The sequence below is a fragment of the Rosa chinensis genome, chromosome 5 (assembly GCF_002994745.2).
Source record: "Rosa chinensis cultivar Old Blush chromosome 5, RchiOBHm-V2, whole genome shotgun sequence".
Taxonomy (NCBI): Eukaryota; Viridiplantae; Streptophyta; class Magnoliopsida; order Rosales; family Rosaceae; genus Rosa; species Rosa chinensis.
The window spans coordinates 89474443-89494640 of NC_037092.1; the positions used below are offsets into that span (position 1 = coordinate 89474443).

The 20198-nt window shown below is 36.5% G+C and overlaps 3 protein-coding genes across 6 annotated transcripts; 1 reads left to right on the top strand and 2 right to left on the bottom strand.

Moving 5' to 3' along the window:
* The first annotated feature begins 265 nt into the window (after positions 1 to 265).
* LOC112165925 lies at positions 266 to 2325 on the top strand. 2 transcript variants are annotated; one of them, XM_024302628.2, is made up of 6 exons: positions 266 to 520; positions 729 to 781; positions 899 to 1079; positions 1476 to 1764; positions 1857 to 1934; positions 2034 to 2325. In XM_024302628.2, the coding sequence occupies exons 3-6, from the start codon at positions 901 to 903 to the stop codon at positions 2082 to 2084; spliced, it is 597 nt and encodes a 198-aa protein (XP_024158396.1). In that variant the 5' UTR covers positions 266 to 520; positions 729 to 781; positions 899 to 900; the 3' UTR covers positions 2085 to 2325. The 2 variants fall into 2 exon arrangements, with proteins under 2 accessions (XP_024158396.1, XP_024158397.1); XM_024302629.2 differs by having other exon boundaries at positions 274 to 520; positions 1479 to 1764.
* A 1901-nt stretch (positions 2326 to 4226) lies between these two features.
* Positions 4227 to 8632, bottom strand: LOC112202532. The gene is made up of 4 exons (XM_024343541.2): positions 8322 to 8632; positions 6040 to 6255; positions 5145 to 5309; positions 4227 to 4647 (listed from the first exon to the last, which is right to left on the bottom strand). The coding sequence occupies exons 2-4, from the start codon at positions 6172 to 6174 to the stop codon at positions 4627 to 4629; spliced, it is 321 nt and encodes a 106-aa protein (XP_024199309.1). The 5' UTR covers positions 6175 to 6255; positions 8322 to 8632; the 3' UTR covers positions 4227 to 4626.
* Positions 8633 to 15216: 6584 nt separating this feature from the next.
* On the bottom strand, positions 15217 to 16584 carry LOC121049059 (RNA polymerase II C-terminal domain phosphatase-like 2). Of its 3 annotated transcripts, none has more exons than XM_040505516.1 (3): positions 16505 to 16584; positions 15713 to 16073; positions 15217 to 15634 (listed from the first exon to the last, which is right to left on the bottom strand). In XM_040505516.1, the coding sequence occupies exons 1-3, from the start codon at positions 16549 to 16551 to the stop codon at positions 15389 to 15391; spliced, it is 654 nt and encodes a 217-aa protein (XP_040361450.1). In that variant the 5' UTR covers positions 16552 to 16584; the 3' UTR covers positions 15217 to 15388. The 3 variants fall into 3 exon arrangements, with proteins under 3 accessions (XP_040361450.1, XP_040361451.1, XP_040361452.1); XM_040505517.1 differs by having other exon boundaries at positions 15713 to 16067; positions 16505 to 16573; XM_040505518.1 differs by having other exon boundaries at positions 15713 to 15908; positions 16505 to 16565.
* Positions 16585 to 20198: the final 3614 nt, after the last annotated feature.

Genomic DNA, 20198 nt, shown 5'->3' on the forward strand with positions numbered 1-20198 from the left:
GAACGGGACATGCTGATGGACTGCGGTTCCATTTGTTGTCAGGACTGACTCGAACTATGCCGAACCCGAAAAGTAAAAATAAATTTTGATGATTTAGAGATTTTGGTGGGCAAAATAAAGCTATAAACTAGGGTAACGCCTTTCCTTTTTCTACTTTGTTTTTCTTTCTCAACAGTTTTTAGTGGGATGGTTGGAGGGAAACCCATCTGTACCCTCCATCTGATATCCGACGGTTTAGAATACAATAGTAACTTGGGATACAAAAATTAGAGAACACAGGGCAACAACATAAGCAAAATTATTAGTACCATGTTTAGGGTGAATGGATGTAAAAAATAAGAGAGCGAGACTGAGAGACTCTATGAGGTTTCAGTGAAGATAACAAAGAAACAAAGCGCCGATTTCTTTTTTTGATTTCTTGGCCTCTCAAAAGATTACACCCATCACTCTTTTTTTTTTTTTTTTCCTTTCAAATTTCTTAGTCTTCACCACAGATTTTGAGGCTGCTCCTTTCTGATATGTAATCACCTTTCTCCTTCAAACCTCTCTATCTTCTGATTATGTAGATTCTTTTGCTTTCTGAAGCAGAAGGGAAACAAGAAAAGAACTTGGATGGATTTAAGACTCAGCAGAGTCCCGATTCCATTTGGTTCTTCGCTTTCTTCTTTCTGATTTTGGTGTTTGTCGATCTAATTCGCTAATGGGTCATCCTAATTCTTTAAATGCAGGGTAATCTGAGAGGAAATCCATTGATTTCACAGTTATCTCCTCAGATCTTGAGGTCAGTTTTCAGTTTCCATATGTATGAGAAATGAAGTCTGTATTGTTTTTTTTCTTTCTTTTTTTGTTAATTGAATTTCAATTGGGTACTGATAAGATTAAATTTTTTGTGCTTCAGGGATGGAAAAGCAAGGGAATAGCAGTAAAAGTAGAGAGTCAGAGTTTGTGCTGCAATGGGGGAACAAGAAGAGGCTTAGATGTCAGAAGGTGAAGGTCAAGAAAGAACGAAGCTTTGACAGCAACCCCAAATCCAGGAAAATCAAAGACTCTCCCTCTCCGCTACCACAGCGCATCAACAAGTAAGAAAAAATATCAATCCTTTAGTTCAAGCAAGAAAAGAAAGATCAATGCTTTAGTTTAAACAAGAAAAGAAAATCCTGACTTTCTAGAGTTTTAGTTCAAGAAACTATTGTAGAGCTTGTTTGTTATATTGTTTTGAAATCGAAAATTCAATTGGGTGTAGAAAGAAGGGGTACTTGGAAAGAGAATACTTTAACTGATGCTGAAATTTGTTGTTTGGAAAGAAATTGATCAATCCTGGAATCACATGATAGTTGTGGAGGTGTTGTTGATACATTGGATTCGAGTTTTCATAGCCCTTTTGTTTATTATGACACACTTCTGAGCAAATACAGATTAGTTGGAAAGGGGATGGTGCTTATCATTTTTCTGAGTGATTGTGTTTTGTTTGATAGCAGGAGCTCAGCGTCTCCAATGAATAGTAGAAAGTTATTTATCACATCGCCGGAGAAGGAAGATCGGTATTACACAACTAGGGGTTCCTTAGGTTTAGATGATAATGGTAAGATGTTAGGATTAGATCATCATGGTCATGCAGTGGAGGATAAAGGAAGCAATGTTTGGCCAAAATTGTTCCTATCATTGTCTAGTAAAGAAAAGGAAGAGGATTTCATGGCAATGAAAGGGTGTAAGTTACCTCAAAGGCCCAAGAAAAGAGGAAAGTTGCTTCAAAAAAGCCTACATGTAAGTTGTACATGACCTTGAGCGAGTGAAGGGAGAGGGACAGAGAGTTTGTGATGTGTTTGTGACTAATTTTTCCTTACTTTGGTGTGCAGTTGGTAATGCCAGGTGTATGGTTATCAGATTTGTGCCGAGAGAGGTATGAAGTGAGGGAGAAGAAGACTTCAAAAAAGGTAACATCTCTTGTAACCAACTGTTTTCATGTCCTTAAACTTGTTTGGTTCTTGTGCAATTAGAATGTTATGTGACCATGTTTCCATATGATGATGCAGAGAGCCAGGGGATTGAAGGCTATGGGAAGTTTGGATAGTGATTCAGATTGAGAGATGGACAAATTGCAATAGAGGATACAGCTTTTTGAGATTAGTTTTTTTTTTTTTGATTGAGATTAGTTAGGACTGTTAGCCAGTAGGCAACCAAGGGACACTGATCAAAGCCGGCAAAAATACAATGAAACAAATGGTGTGATCTAATCTTCCCTTGGTTGTCTAGAAATTTCTCTGGCATTTTTTACGTTGGACAATAAATTTCAGTATCTATCTCGGTTCCTTTTGTTTGATCAAAGATGGTTGATTAGTAAATCTAGCCGAGACTCGAGAAGGAGTAGCATGGGAGGGATTCAAGACAGAAACCCATATAATAGTGATACCTGTATAATTCCAGAACTCGTACAATTAGGTCAGTGCGGAAGCAAGTAATCAGCCAAAGCTAGCTCTAAAAATAGCAAATGCCAACAATAGAGAATCTTCACTTTTTTGGTCATGCTACTAGAGTCCAACTCTAACCCCACCATGCCACAATCCAATGATTTAGGTTTCCAAGAGCATTATATCCATGAAAGTAAGTTTCCATCATTGGGAATGTGTAAAATTGCTGTACCAAAACAAACCTATTATCTGTATGTCCATGATACTTTCACTACACTATACCAGGTAGTGTTTTTTGGTTGAGGCTTTGAATTACCGAGTATATTATCAAAAAGTGAATCCCCACTAGCTTTTCGTAAACACTTGCTTGCCTGGTTCCACAGCAGAAAACTTGGTCAACCTACATCAAGTATCGATCTGCAAGTAATAGATCAAAAACCCATACACCAAACCATTTCAAAGATCGACAAATAAAAGTAGAGAGTGATGCAATCTGGTGGAACTTGGATACACCAGTTCTGCAAGCAATACTTAATAATACGTTTAATGTTGAAAACCTCCATTTAACCCACACATTTTGAATCTCGATCAGATCATGATGGAGTGGACAGTACATGTGTGTGTGTGTGTATCTGTGTGTGCATAATATGTATGTATATGGAAATTAGAAATGTAAAATTAAGAGATCTTTAAAACACATGGGGTGATAAGGATGAGCTTAAAACATTTTGAATCTCGATCAGATCATGGAGTGGACAGTACGTGTAAATATATATATATATATATATATATATATATATATATGTATGTATGTGTGTGAACATTCATACATATTATAGAAATTTATATATATATATGTGTGTGTGTGTGTGAACATTCATACATATTATAGAAATTAGAAAGGTAAAATTTTATATACATACATGTGTTTTAGATAAGGATGAGCTTAATTATTCTGCACATACTAGATATGTACGAATCTTTTTAGAGGCTGTGTGCTTTATTTTCAGCCATATATGCATGCAACTCTCTCGAAGAATTATTCATGCGTACAGAAAACTTTTTACTCTAGAGATACGGCATCAAGAGTGGAACCAAAGAAGCCAACTCTCGCGAAAGGACCAAATAATGACAATGTAAGGTATTAGCGTAGAGAAGTATGCATGAGGAACGCTAGCGGCCTTCTGTCTTTGGAAAATTCAACAGTCACATTCAAAGTTTGTCTCCCATGTTCTGTTTTTAAACTGCAGAGAACTATAAGAAGAGTATAGTGAATTTTTCATCTTAAAGTCCTCTTCATTATTTCTTTATATATGTTAACATAAGTATGACTCTGCAATTGAACTAAAGAAAAATCATTGATGGTGCATTTTAATGGGTATAAGAAAGGCTGGAAGATTAATGGTGTATAATAAATAGAAATAAAGGTCAAATATATAGTTTAGAACATCAATTCAGTTTCTATTTACCAAAGGGGAAGGGAAACTCCAACTTGGGCAGCACTCTGTCGTAGAGAATTGCCTTACCATTTGGGCAACATCAAGTCCTATTAAGTACTATCAGATGAGAGGCAACTGGTCTAAACTAGTCTGGCACAAAAAAAAAATGCACAAAAACTACTATCAACCACAATTGGCCAACCTTTGTTTTCTTTTCTAGGATATAAAAACCTATATTACTAACAAAATTCACATTTTACTGCAATATCAAACCACAAACAGATTGAATTCAATTTCCATGGTCTTTCTGAGGGTTCTGGACTTCAACTTTAGCCATAAGATTCTAAAATCCACATTATTCCAACAACCAAGGCTGCTACATCATTAGCCATAGATAGCACATTATCTTCTCAATCCTCTTTCCCTAGACTGCCTGAACTCTACAATCCAAAAATTCCTGTAACCTGAATTCCTGCTAGATAATTAATAGCTTTAGATTTTATTCTTTCTTCTTAATCCCTGTATCCGTCTAAGTCCCAATTATGTTACTGTTGTTCTAAGTCCAGCTAATGACAGTGACTTCAACAACATAGTCCACCAAAAGAAATGCAAATCTACATGCGTGTGTGTTCCAACAGTTCCATGGCAGAGAGAACCTAAAAAAGAATTAAGTTACAATATTCAAGGCACAGTGTGACAATAAAAATATCTTAACTGAAGAAATGCTAGAATACAACTATGAAGTCACTAGCCTTTATGTTCCACAGCAGAAATCTTGGTCAATACATCGAGTGCTTTATCTGCAAATAAAGATCAAAAAGCCTTATCTCAGTTAACACCAAAATAGTCTACAGCAATCTACTAATTAAAGTAATGCTTCCAACTAGAATAATTATTTTATTTGCCCATAACCCATGACAAGGAACATTGAGAGAGAGAGAGAGACAGAGGTTTTCTGATTATATTTTGGAATTACTCAATGTCATTTGGCCCAGCCTAAATTTTAGAGGGATCAAGCCCTGAAAGGGTTATGACTTATGAGGCAAAGTATTTGTAGAAATGTCTCGAAAAAGACTAAAAGAGCAAGATAATGGGAGGCATTAACATTAACATCTTGTGGTATTGTTCCAACTTGTTGTGCTTGCTAACATTAACATCTTGTGGTGTTCTAATCAAGTTATTTTCATTTTGATTTCATCTGGTTGATCCTGATAAAACAAAGAAAATTTGAATAACATACAAGCCTATTGATAAAACAACAATATATAGAGGGGAGAGAGAGAGAGAGAGGTATTACCTTTTCAAATATTGATCCGATTTCATCTGTAGTGAGAATGGGACTTGGTGTGCAATGAATGTGAAGGAAAAGTTTACGGGTGTTGTTTGGTATCCTTTGTGGTTCCATATCAGTGAGGCCTACTAATTTGCAGTTAAATTGGGCCAGTAAATTTTCAGCTATTTCCTGAAAACAAAAAACAAACAAAAAAACTAAAAACAAAGAATATAAGGAAACCAACAGAGAATAACAATGAGAGAGAGAGAGAGTCTCATGTATGTATGCCGTCACTTTTAGATTATCTATAGGTTTTCCTAGTTCATAGTTTTACACTGAAATGTATAGACTAATATTGTCTATCCCTCCAACTATCAGAGCTTGTGTTCAATGAACACCAATATATAACTCGCTAGTATATAATCATGTCTTATACCTATTTATATATATCACTATATGAATGTGGATGTGCGTGTAGGTGAATTTTTCTTTCTTGACCTGAAAGAGAGAAATAGAGGAACAAATTCTTTTCCAATTTATATGAGCAGCACTCAAATTTCTAACATTCAACACTATGAGAAACGGAGTGACATAGATACACAATAACCCCTGCATGCCCCCATCAGATACTGCAGAAATAATCAAACAAATAAAAAGTCAATCGCACACACCCCAGAAACCCTTTTCCACATGAAGTCTAGAGAAAGCCAATGGTTCAAATCTTCCTGAATCCCCTAAAATTTGAATAAGGAGCAGAACATTAAAAAATCTTTGGTTCTTCGTGTCAGAAAATCTCAATGATGGTAGTAAAAACTAACTTATTTGGTTGAATTGGGCCAGCAAATTTTCAGCTATTTCCTAAAAGAAAAAAACAAAGAACAGAAGGAAACATAAATAAAAATGAGAAAGAGAGAGAGACCTTGCAATCACCGTCTTCGTCTATAGACATAAGAATCAGGTTGTAGCTCTTCCCTAACCGCTGAAGCTCCTTCACCTGATCCTCACTAGCTGCTAGTCCTACATCAATGAGACGTGCTGTTCCGGTGTAGTCCATGAAACTGTCTAATATATCAATCTCGTGATCGGGTCGATACACGAGTAGTGATATGACTGATATCTCAAGAGGAAATTAACTCTGGAAACACAGCAAGTAACAATTAGCTTTGAAAATATTCAGTTGTGTTTGGTAAACTGTGTATTTAGATCAATATAATCATTAAAAAGCATAATCAAACAGTTTGGTAAATGTAACACAAATCTAATATGACACTGTCTAATGACAAAAAATGACAAGAGATCATCTACAGTACATTAATGCATCGATACATTAAGTAGACTAGGTTCAATACAGAGGTAGACTAGCTCAGTACATGGGTAGACATGCATGGAGTTAGTCTACCCTTGTACCGAGCTAGTCTACCTCTGTATTGAACCTAGTTTACTTGATGTATCGGTATATTAATATATTAAAGTATTTTCCAAAGGACAAGGGCAACAAAACAATACTTTGTATTTGCATAAATTTTAAACAAATGCTAGATTATTGAAGAACTGGTACATGGAATAACAATATTGCTTGAATAATAAAGCCAGCAGATTGTTAACAGATCGAAACAGAAACCCACTCCAGAAACAAATTATCTTGACTCTTTGATCTACATGAATGAAATTGGTTCAATTAAAGACATCTCCTCTATAGAACACAAGTCAGAAACCAATCCAATCAAACTTAATTCAGAGCTTTGGGCAAACTTCACATAGGATCACTGCCAACTCCACTTTCAGAGGTAGGCTTTAATTTCTAATAGAACTCACGGTTGTTCAGACTCTCATGTAAAACTATAGTCAAACTTCTGATCAACTTCCTAATATTAAAAAACTTTCCCGGAAACACATTTTGTTTCCTGAAATGTATATATGCCTAGTGTGCAACATATTTTTGAGTTCAAACAAAAGGAGCAGAAAACAATAGGCTTCTTCTATTAGGAATGTACGTGCAAACATTAAAAGTTGCATTTAGCATGCAAAGGAATGTTAACATACAACTAGACATAACTTAAGCAATCTAAGGTCATGTATGGAGAAGGTACCATTGTCACATTCCTAATCACATGAAGCTGGCCCTAATATTCTATACAGTTGAGTATAAAATTCTGGTCCACGAACAAAAGTAAGAAGAAAAAGAAGAAGAAGAAGTTACTTAGAAACAAGAAAACCTAATAGGGCCAGCTAAGCCTAGCTAATACCAATACTAAATAGACACCCAAGCTTCTTTTAACTTTCACTTAATTTGGATTATTATGATTATTATTATTAACAATGTTTTCCACACATTATTATTACTGGTCACCTTCATCCAATCAGTAGTTACTAATCCTGAATAGTAGAAGCATCGCAACTATTGAAGTCACCCAATGAAATTAACCGATTTCAATTAATAAATTAAAGGAGTCGTATGATATATAGCTTCATTGCTTCTAGAGAATAATTACTTCCACAATTGTATTACAGCCAAGATTTAGCAAACCCACACACTAATCAAAATAAAACTCTCAAAATTTTACATAACCAATCGATTAAGAGCAGAAATAATCAAGCTAAAGTCAACAACCATTCATTAATCCTTTCGGAGAATTGATTAAAATATATCTAGACGATAAAATTTGGGAATTGGGAAATATGGTTCACTAATGACAAGTATGGTTCACTGATGTGTTAATCATGCACTGATGACAAGTATGGTTCACTGATGTGTTAATCATGCACTGATGACAAGTATGGTTCACTAATGTGTTAATCATGCACTGATGGTTCACTGATGTGTTAATCATGCACTGATGACAAGTATGGTTCACTAATGTGTTAATCAGCACATTAGCAGTACCTCTCTTTACTTCTACAATCTTTAGGGCACTTTCTCTTTCTAGAAAATCTTAAAATTTTGAAGTATTGGCCGTAAAATAATTTTTGCGGCTATAGTTTAGACATCTTTTGCTAACTACGCATTAAGATATGAGTGAACATGTGTGTAAAAGGAGATAAGTATGCCAGAAACTGTTTCTTCGACTTTGGGAAACCGAAACAAATTTAGCACCCAGAAATTTCTCAGTTGAAGACTAAACACATACATACATAACAAGGCGCAGCCTTAATTAGAGAAATTAATTCCATATCCTACAGCAGAAAGTAATAGAATCTTACCTGAAAGAAGAGAGTGATAGGTTTTTCTTCTAGGTAGTGCAAGTCTTCTTCATAAACAGAATCGAAAACCCATATTGTTTCATCATCCCACTCACGAATCTTCCTTGTCATACCCACCACATTCCCTTTGTATCCTATTTTCCGCAAATCCTCAAGTTTCTATTGACACGGTTTTGGAAAAAGTCAAAGAAATATTAAAAAAATTAAATCAAACTAAAATCAAATCTTCCACACAACCAGCATTGTTTCTTTTATCCTTTTTTTTTTTTTTTGGTAATGGTTTCTTTTATCCATTTGAATGATGATCAAATTAAAAGTGGAAAACGAATCCGCATGCAAGGCACGATATAACTCCCTCTTGCTATAAACATTTGCAAGCTTAAAGATCCTTTTTCCAAAAGCATTTTGAAGTGCAACAATGAATGCCGTCCTATCAAATGACCCCTCGTCGTTGAACACAATGACCGAAGTCGCAACTATTTAACAGCAAATAAAAGATTATCCTTTTGACTGTTATTTAACCCAAAAAATTCAAGCAAAGAACTACATACTGTACGTGATTTTGGGTCAGACTTGATCACATCTCCATTTGAGTTCTGTAATATAAGGTTTTCAAATCCAAGACATGTTAGTACTTATATTAAGACCTTAGGTAGATGAAAAATAAGGCATTCATTTTTCAACAAACAGTCATACTCATAGATATAAAAGGGGATGGAAACAGGAAAAAGGAGAAGAACTTAGATATCTTTTTTTCCGAAAAAGGAAAAGAAAACACAATAGTTCATTTCAATGCATAATTAACACCAACTCCTAATGATAGCAAAAAGAATGGCCTTTTTTTCCCATTACCTTGGGCTTCAAACACATGTTGACATCAAGCACAGGTAATGCGGAATTCCCTTCATACTAGGCCTAGGCGTTTGAAGCCGATAGACCGAGGGACCGAACCGAATAACCGATAGACTGATAGGCCGGTTTGGGTTTTTGTATTTTTCTTCACGGTTCGGGTCAAAACCGAACCGAATAGTAAACAAACGGGTCGATCTCCGTTTCAGATGATACTGAGTTCAGGCAGACCGACCCGGACCGATATTTTCACTTATACATGTGGTAGTATTTTATTGGTCTTTAATTTATACATGTGGACGACCGAAAAACCCTAACTTCATCCCATTTAGGATAATTTCTTGCATTAGTTGGTCCGATTTCTTCAATTCATCAATCATGCCCTAGACCCAGGATTTTGACTCAAGCTCTCAACTTGTTTCAATTTGTCCCATTATTTCAAACCCTAAAACTCCAATGGCTTCAAATTAGTCATTACCAGATGGTGCAACTGCAACAAGCATGGCTTCAAGTAGCTAATGCGCTGGCAAACCTAAATGCTATTGTTCCGGCAGGCTCCACGACAGATGTAGTCCAGCATCTCGACCACCAGTTGACCCAGGGAAGGGGAAGAGGAAGAAGGCTAAGAAGCCGACAACAAAATTTCGTTCCAAGGTTTGGGAGCACTTTGACAAAATTGAGAAGCCTCTTTTCGAGATGGTTGATGGGAAGATGCAGGAAACCTAGACTGTAACTCGTGCCCAATGTAAGTACTGCACAACTAACTTAGCTTGTGATCCTTATGATAATGGAACTAGCAGTCTTAGGAGACACATTAATGATGTGTGTAAGAAGTATCCGGGTAGGGCTGATATAGAAAAAGGCAGCAGATTTTGGGTAGTGATGGGAGTTTGAATGGTGAACCTAGTTTAGCTTTGAAAAATTGGACCCAAGATGCTTGTAAGATAGCAGTAGTTGAGATGATAGTGATGGATGAATTGCCATTTAGTGCAATTGAGGGGAAAGGGTTTAGGCACTTTTGTTCAGTGGCATGCCCTAAGTGGGAAATTCCGTCTAGGAGAGCCATTGTTAAGCTATTTTTGAAGATGTATGATGAAAAAAGACTCGAGTTGAGGAAGGAGTTGCAGAGCCATACTTTATGTTTAACCACTGATACATGGACATCAATGAAAAACATAAACTATATGGTCTTGACTGCATACTTTATAGATTTTGGATGGAAGATGCACAAAAGGATTCTAAACTTTTGTGTAATCTCTAATCACCAGGGCATAAGCATAGGGAAGCTGATAGAAAGTTGTTTGATTCAATTGGGTATAGAGAGGGTTTTGACAATTAGTGTTGATAATGCCTCTGCTAATAAGCATGCAATTGACTTTGTGAGAAAGAAAATGGAAAATTGGGTGAAGCAGCCGGTTATGGGAGGAAATTTTTTGCATGTAAGGTGTATGGCTCACATCCTCAATCTCATTGTGAGATCAGGACTCACATGTTGGATAAATCTGTGAGCTCAATTAGGAATGCAGTTAAGTATGTGAGGAGCAATTCGGCAGGGCTTGATGCTTTCAATAATTGTGTTGAGAAAGAGAAGCTGGAGTCTAGAAAAATATGTGTCTTAGATGTTCCAACTAGGTGGAATTCAACATTTATTATGTTGGAGACTGCTCTAGGGCTTAAGAAGTCCTTTGATCGAATGGCTGACGATGATGAGTCCAAGTATGAGAGCTATTTTGATGAACCTGATGATATTGAGCCAGATGAGGATGGATTTGTATTGGTTGATCTGAAGTCAAAAAAGAGAATTGGACCACCAGTTCAAGCCAATTGGGACAAAGCTAAGGTTTTCGTCCAGTTTTTTAAGGTTTTTTATGAAGTAACCTTGCAGGTCAGTGCTCAACAAGGCCTACCTCACATAGAGCTTTTCATGACATTGTTGCCATTCAATCTGAGATTGAGGAGTTGTTTAACAGAGAGGAAGATCAATTTGAGAATGAAGCAGAAAGAATTCTTCAAAGGATGGATGTGAAGATGAAACAAAAGTTCCAGAAATACTTTGCACAGGTAGATGACATGAATCAGCTTCTTTTGGTAGCTTTAGTGCTTGATCCTAGGTATAAACTTAGGAATTTCAGCAGCACATGTAGGAGATACCTGGAATGGATGGAGTTACAATTAAGAAGAAAAGTGAAGAACTCAAGGAGTTGGTGGTGGCACTTACCGATTTGTATGCATCTTCAAATGGTAATTAGAAAGCCAAAAGTAGCTAAGAAAGTGGTATCACTGGTGGAAGCACATCTAGTACAAGGACAGTGAGTGGCAAGGGGGCAGATATGATGAATGATTGGAGAAAAGAACTAGAGGAATCAGAGGTGGTGGTTGTGCAACATGAAGTGGACAGGTACTGTCTTGATCCAATTGATGGAACCTTTGATGATGATGAATTTGACATTTTGTTGTGGTGGAAGCTTAATGGAGTTAAGTACCCAAATCTCCAGTGTGTGGCCAAAGATGTGGTGTTGGCTTAGTGGTTAGAGTACCCACTACCTATGTACGAAGTCATGAGTTCGAGTCACCATGGGCGCAGGAGTGAAACCGTTTGATCCTCTTTTGAAAAAGAAAGAAAAAGAAAAGAAAAAAGAAATATCCAAATCTCCAGTGTGTGGCCAAAGATGTGCTTGCAATCCAAGTGAGTACAGTGGCTTCTGAAAGTTCTTTCAGTACTGGAGGTAGGGTTATTGATCCCTTTAGAAGTTCAATGACTGGAGGTAGGGTTATTGATCCCTTTAGAAGTTCAATGACTCCAAGAACTGTGGAAGCCCTCATATGCATGCAAAATTGTATCAACTCACAGAGCATATCAGAGATAGAATACTTCCCAACTGCTGAAGATATGGTGTTCTATGAAAAACTTGAAAAAGGTGCTTGATTGTTCCATTACTTGTGTTATTTATTCTTTAAAATTTAAATTGTGCATTATTGAATTGTTAGAAACTTAGAAGTTTGAACTAAATGTGTGTGTGTGTGTGTGTGTTTTTGTTTTGTTTTGGACTTCTTGTACAGAACATCAACTTGAGGATACTGCATCAAGTCAAAAGACTCATGCCTCAAAGCCGTCAAAGACTGCAAAGTTGTATAACAACATTGATCACAGTCTGCAATCAAATACTTTAACTTAATTCAGGTTAGTTACTAATGAAAATTTGAACTAGCTGCTCTTGGTTTCTGTGTTGCAGTAAGTGTTTTCTCATCATTTGTTGCAAATTGCAGGTTGTTTCAAGTCAGGTTGCTGTTGGAATGTTGAATGATGCAAATGGAACCTTGGAGAGTTGAAATGGACATTAGCTGTATAGCTGCATCCTCTGCATTTGTTTCTTTTTCATTCAGTTGGTTACTTTGTTTCTCAGTTTGTTAATGACAGAACCATTGCTGCATTTGTTTTGATTTTTTTGTTTTTTTAACTTCTTATGAGTTGTGACTTTGTGAGTTTGAGTGATTGTGTCTTTCCTTGCTGCATTGGATTATTCGACTTTGAAATAGTTCTGCAGTTTGTTTTTGATTATTAGATCTGCAGGTTGTATTTGATTTGCAATTTTTCATTGTATTTGTAATGACTAATGAGTTGGTGATTTCAGACTTTAAGTTGAATTTCTCTATTTGATTTGCTGCATTTGCCATTTGTAATGTATTAATTTATGTGTTCATTTGAGGATTTGACTGGAAATGCTTATCTAAATGTCATGAGTAGATGTTGCAAATCAGGAAAATTGAAACTTCCAGCTAGACTTCTGGAATTGCTGATATTGAAGGTCTGAAACTCACTGAAAGACTGAAACTGTGTATTAGGACCGAAAGACCGATAGCCCGGATTGATTGATCTCGGTTCGGGTTTTTGTCGGGCTTAGCATGATGAAAACTATGGACCGAACTGAGACCGATACTTCGGGTTCAGGTTCGGGTTCATTGAATTTCAGGCCCGAACAGACCCACGCCCAGGCCTACTTCATACAATAAGTTGAAGCTGTATAGCAAAAGCACATCAAATTTTTTGGAAATCCAGCAAGCATGTGAGAATTTTGAAAGTAAAAATATCAGAAAGCAAAATTCTTTGAAATAGACAGTCGTCAAAAAATCTTACTCAAAAAATTCTCGTCTGACATTTTGTACCGATATTTGTGCTGAATCCAGGGAAAACATGGTACTTGGCTACTTGCTACCTATGAAAGAAACAAATCATCAAACAAAAGGCAAGAGGAAACCAAAATAAAAAAATTAAATAAATAAAACCAATCTCACTAAAATCCTAACAGGATAACCTTTTCAAAAAACTGATAAGCTTTGAACTCCTCAATTTCAAACACTCAAGCTTTATCTTCGTTCCTCCAGGCATTATTCTTCCCATCAAGAATAACTGTCATCCCTGGAGGGCACTGTCCATCTGCAAAGATAATATTTAGAGACTTCGTGGAACCTAATAAAGAAAAACCAACAAACATCCAGTTAAATACATATAAAGTATCAAGTTAAATACACTTTCAATGTTTCCATCAAGTGAAAATTTGGATTAGGGAACTCTCTAGTTGATATCTCAAGCTAGCTATGAATGAATGAGAGTCTGGATGATTATACAGGGTTGGAGTTGAAGTTTGTTGTTTTTCTGCTGAGAGAAACATGTGTCATGAGAGTAAAAAATGGAGCTAGTGGACTTGTGGAGTAAAAGGCTATTTTTGACTTCGTACAACTTTTTTTCAAATGACAGGCTGGGGGTAACCAACGGACATTGAATGGTCAAATATCTGACCCTTACTGATTGGGCGAAGCAGAATCAGTACACTAGTACTGGTTTAACATAATCTAGACCTAAAGTCATATGCATATGGAGTACTGACTGCTGAACAAGATCTTTGACCAAGTAACTAAACAAATTTTTATAGGTTCACAAGGTTGTATAACAAGAAAATATGAATTAGCTAGGGTCATATGCATATGGAGTACTGACTGCCGAACAAGCTCTTTGACCAAGTAGCTAAACTAAAATTATATTTTACAGGTTCATAAGGTTGTATAACAAGAAAATATGAATTAGGGTTACAATCTCTTGCTTCTGATTCCTCTATACACAAATAAATCATGTACGGGGATTAGTTCTTTTTGATGGGTGAGCATTGTTAACCACAGTTTGAAAGTCATTAGGAAATTTAACCTACAAAACGAAATGATTGTTATGCCAGAGAGGACTTACAAAATGCCTAAACATATGACAGAAACAACAAGAGCACGGTTTAGCTTCCTTTTTCAAATTGTAACAATTATCAGAATACGAAGTAAACAAAGACTATTCTTCTAGTGTTAGGGTTCTAATTGATAGAATTAATGCTTTCCTACTCCATCCGAGAATGTTTGCTAAAGTGCGTTCGCGAGATGAGGTCACTGTGGAGAAAAGTTTGCGAAGTAAGTTCGTCGCGAATGTTCGCAAAAAGTGCGTTCGCGAGAATGACGTCACTGCGGGGAAAAGTAAGTCGCGAGTTCGCTGAAAAGTAGTGTTCGCGAATAACAGTTCGCTGAATAACTAAGTCTATTTGCGAAGGTTGAGTCTGTTTGCTGTTGCGAAACATGTTGCGGTGAACTTGTATTATTGTTTGCTCCACTCAAATCAAGCTAGATATTTTGTATCTAAAGTACTTTTAATCTAGTTTAATATGCTTTTATTCTAGATATTTTATAGGTTAATCTTGTACCATATATAAGGGAAGAGATGGTTGATGTAAAAGTGTGAACAATTTCAGAAACTCAAGTACACAAGTTTGCTCGGTTAAGTTGATCTGTTCATACTTCATTTGCTACTGCAAATTAATCAAATCAACAAGTTGTGGTTTCAATTATATTTTGTTCAAATACAAAGTAGAAGCAATCAAAATTTTACAAATATATTCAACACTAATACCTGTTCGACTCTTTTGTATAACACAAGCTTGAAATTGGAAAAAGTTAACTGGACTTTATAAAATTAATTCCAGTTTACATGTTGAGGTGTATGGTCCTTTGTAAGGTTACATTTCAAATAAGAAGACTAATTAAAAAAAAATCACTACAAGTTGGAATCCGGAACATTATTAAAGGAAATAGCTATTTCTTGTTGACAAGATTTTACCCCATAAGGAACATACTATGTTGCATTAGGCATATTCTCATGCAATTAATATTCAATACCGATGCAATAATTAAAAGGAGAAGAAAAGAAACAAAGGGATACCGGGAGTTAAGCCAAAAACATGGTATCTGAGCAGATGAGGCTCTACAAGGTATGCGCGTGGGGCAAGAACATCACTCCACAGTTTTGTCACAAAGTCGTCACTGGATTCCATACATGCAAACACATGAAAATGTCTGCTGTTTTTCCCAACCAAATACTTCCTGAAATCCTTCCATCCAGGTCTAACTCTTACAAGAATGCTTGTGGAGGGATCCTGCAAAATTATGCACATCATTTATAACCCACAAATGAAGAAATCAAGGACAATATACAAGATTTAAATAATGTGTACCTTTGGATCAATGCGTGTCAGGACAATGTTTCTATTGGGCACTCGAATAACCGGCTTATTCATTTCATATCGGTCAATTTCCGCACTGTGAGTATCACCATCTACACTTTGTAACCCTTGAATTTTGAGAGCAAATGATTGCTTGTTGTTCCACTCTATAAAAATTTTCTCCAAATTCAACACAATCCCCAAATACCTATTATCAAGCAATGAAACGCCAGACCTGTAGAGACAGTTTGCTGGAACTATATAGCAGCTACGAAAAATACCATTCATCGGTATTTCAATTGAAATATCGGGACGAGGCATCCGTTCTTTCTCTTGCTCTTGAATAAATTGGAACGGAATGATGAATCTATTTCTTCACGTTTTTGTCAATAAAAAATTATCATGGCGAATAGGAGGATTGAGCAAGATATGACTTATTTGAAATTAATTAAATGAACAATTCCTACAAAAATATTTTTGTGATAGTTCATATATTCTGTAGTTCCTTACCGTATCAATTTCCAATTTTTGGTCAATGAAGGCAATATAATATATTTTCTGAGAATCGATTAGGTTACTAACAAAAAAACCTCTTAGTACTTGAGCAATTAAAATACTATCCCAGACTTCCACTATTTCTATACATACTTTCTCCTTTCTTTTGTCTTCCTCTTTTTTATCCTCTTCCTTGTACGAAAAATCGATAATTCTCCAATCAAAATTTTTTCTATCCAGATTTTACTCCATATCTCTAATATATATCATCTTGTACTAGATCCTTATTGATAGGGATAATAGGAATACCTTCCAACCGAAAACCTCACTGCTGCGATTTCCGGCGAGACCTCCATTTTGCTTCCGATGGTTACCGGCACTCCGTTGAATACAAGAGCTACTCGCAGCGACGCCATGAAATGTATGAAGTAATAATCTCAAAGAAATTCCATCATATAAAAATATTTTCGTTTATTTAATATTTGTACCTGTTATTTTTATTTATTATTTTATATTAATATTTTTATTTTAACCAATTCTGGTTCGTTCCGCCATCCTACCCACTGAATCATTAGGATTCATTTTCAATAGAATCTTATGCATTCACAGGTTCTGTCGTTCCCACCACCTCCAAGTACTAAGAGGTTTTTTGTTAGTAACCCAATCGATTCTTACAAAATATATTATATTGCCTTCATTGACCAACAATTGGAAATTTATACGGTAAGGAACTATATAGAATATATGAGCTATCACAGAAAGAATTTTGTAGAAATTGTTCATTTAATTAATTTCAAATAAGTGGTATCTTGCTCCATCCTCCTATTCGCCATGATAATTTTTTATTGACAGAGAGGCGAAGAAATAGATTCATCATTCTGTTCCAATCGGTTCAAGAACAAGAGAAAGAATGGATGCCCCATCTCGATATTTCGATTGAAATACCGATAAATGGTATTTTTCGTAGCTGCTACATAGTTCCAACAAACCGTCTCTACAAGTCTGGCGTTTCATTACTTGATAATAGGTATTTGGGGATTGTGTTGAATTTGGAGAAAAATTTCATAGAGTGGAGCGATAAGCAATCATTTGCTCTCAAAATTCAAGGGTTACAAAGTGTAGATGGTGATACTAGCTCATAGTGCGAAAATTGACCGATATGAAATGAACAAGCCAGTTATTCGAGTTTTGCTGAATAAGCACAAGTACAAGTTCACATCACATCATGTCATTCAATCTTACTGATTCTCACTCACTGAGAACTCTCGACTCTTGGATGGATTAAGCTTGTAGAGATGAGTTCTGCCGGAGGGTATCACCTGTCACCTGCATTTGAAGTTGTGAGAGAATCGATCACAGTGTCTGCCTATTGGTGACGAAAAATTCCGAAGAGGATTTTGACTCACCAATGAATGCGGACTGGAGCAGGAGCTGACCAAGATTGATCGAGAAGCTTCCTTTGAGCGTTGACTCGAAAGTTTGACCGTCGGCTCAAAGAGTAAGGGGGTACCTACAGAAAACCCTCTGATGCCTAAGCCAATATGTTTCTTAGTCGAGTGGAGTAGAAAGAGTTGGAATGAGATGTTTTACCTTGACGTCGAGCCACCTTTATATAGGCGATGACCTACTTGGGGGACAAGCCGTCATTATTCCCACCTTTATGGTCGTATTCATTTGCTCACTTATGATGATAATCATTGCTGTATTAATTGTTAGAATGTGATGAGAATTAATTAGGAAAGGCAAGTTCTACTTGGACTTGGTTAGTCTTCCTAATTGGACATGGTTAATGTCAAAGTTTATTCCTATCAGGAATATGATCTTTTCTCCTGTATAAGAAGGTTTGGTTTTCCTACTACCAATTGGATTATAATTGGGGTGCCTATATATAGAGGGCATGGATAGTAAACCAAGGCATGGTCGGTGCATGCGATCATCGATAAGAGACTGTATATCTCTTGGGTAAGGGAGCAGAGATGTCAAGAGTGAATACAGCTCTTCGGTGAGAGTGAGTTCTTGGGAAATTCTATGACTGTGGGTGTACAATGGTTATGGGTTTGGGTTATGGTGATTTAGCTCAATTGTATCTTGTACTGTAATTATTCTCATTGTGAAGAACATGTATCTCTCGGGAGGATGTAGGCATGGGTTTATGCTGAACCTCGTTAAATCTCGGTGTTCTCTTGTCGCTTGTCTTGTGGTTTGTTTACTTTTCTGTTAGTCTACAATGTGAGCCTTGATGGGAAGGATTCCAATTTCCATAGGTAACAAGTGGTATCAGAGCCGAAGGTTCGGCTGGGACACCTCATCATTCAAGGTGGAGTCAGTTAGATGGTTAAGGTGTTAACTCAAAAGTGCATTAGGTGGAGCCAGCTCGGGGAAAATTTCTAGCAACGTGGAGCCGGTCAGAAACTCAAGAAAGTCCTGATCAAAGATAGTCGATAGGTGGTGCGAGTCAGACTCAGGAAAAATCCTAATCAAAGGTGGAGTTGCAAGAGACCAGGATATGACTCAAGGGAATGATGGTTGGTAAGAGTGTACATCTCTCCAAGGTGGTTTGTGGTGTCAACGATCGTGCTTGTTTGTCGTTCATGGTATTCGTTCGCTGAAGGTTTGCATGTTGATCCTGGTTGCTCGTCATGGCTTCAAGTATTGCCTCATAGTTTGAGGTGGAGTAGTTTGACAGAAAAGGAAGTTTCACTCTTTGGGTATAAGTTAGTGAAAGACATCCTAGTTCAACGGGGCTTAGTAAAGTGTTGAAGGAAAAGGATGTGAAACTGGAGAAGACAGCGGATAATGCACGGAAAACTTTCGGGTATTTAGTGATCATAGCAGGTGGAAAGGATGTGAAACCGGAGAAGACAGTGGATAATGCACGGAAAACTGTCGGGGATTTAGTGATCATAGCAAGTCTAAATCCAGAGGCAGGGATGCTACAAGCGTCGTGACTAGGGTCATATGAAGCAAAAGGCTTGGATGGCATTGCTGTAGCAGAAACTGATTTTCATATGGAGATGCTCTCACAATCTCCATAGGTGACACATATTCTTTGACTGGATATTAGATTTGGGATTTGCGTACTTTGGGTGGTGTGACGATGTCCCAAAGTTACAGAGAAATTTGATATTCAAGAGCTAGTTGGTTTCCAAGGGCTATAAGTGTTTATAGCAGTGGAATTTGATATTCATGAGGACCTGTACATAAACAAGGCCTAATTAATTACTGTTTTAAGAAACTCAATAAATTTTCAAACACATTTGTACTCGCAGCAAAGTTATTTTAGTACTTAATGCATTATTGGAAGTACATAATGAAATGAGAAGTGCATCAGGCATGCTATTTTGGTAAGTCAAAATTTTCAGAACAATAACTTAAAATTGATCTTCCATAAACCCAAATATAATATTTTCCTTGATGATAGATTTTATTTTCAGCAAAAAGAAAGGAATTTTAGATCCTCTCCCATGGAATTTTTGGTCAATAGACGAAAATACCCATGACAGAAAGTTACTTGAGACTTGAGTTAACGGTGTTATTGACGGCGTGTACGAATGTTATGCATAAGTACGTAATATGTTGAGGTACCAAAGTGATATATTTAAAAGATGAGGTGCTAATGTGTAGAATGACTAAATTGGGGACAAACAGTAGACTTTTTCCTCGAGAATGTGTCCACTCAGACCAAAGGAAAAGAATGGATTAGAATGGAATTCTCCCATTCTCCTTTATTCTGTACCGATATCAGCCGTGCCCAGCTTTCTCTTCAAAGTAAAGCTACTGGAAGAAAGAGAAACTTATCTTCTACGGTAGGGTTTATAAAGGCTTACAAGGAAATACAAAAAAAACATACCTGCCTGCACGCTAATGGAAATTTGGGATCCTGGTGTTTTGACCATTAATTTATCTCTCTGTTTGTTAAATTTTTTTTGTTCTCTTTAATCTTGTTCTCGAGTTAATCGGTAATATTCCCACTATTTGCTCACGAGTAATATATATTTAATTC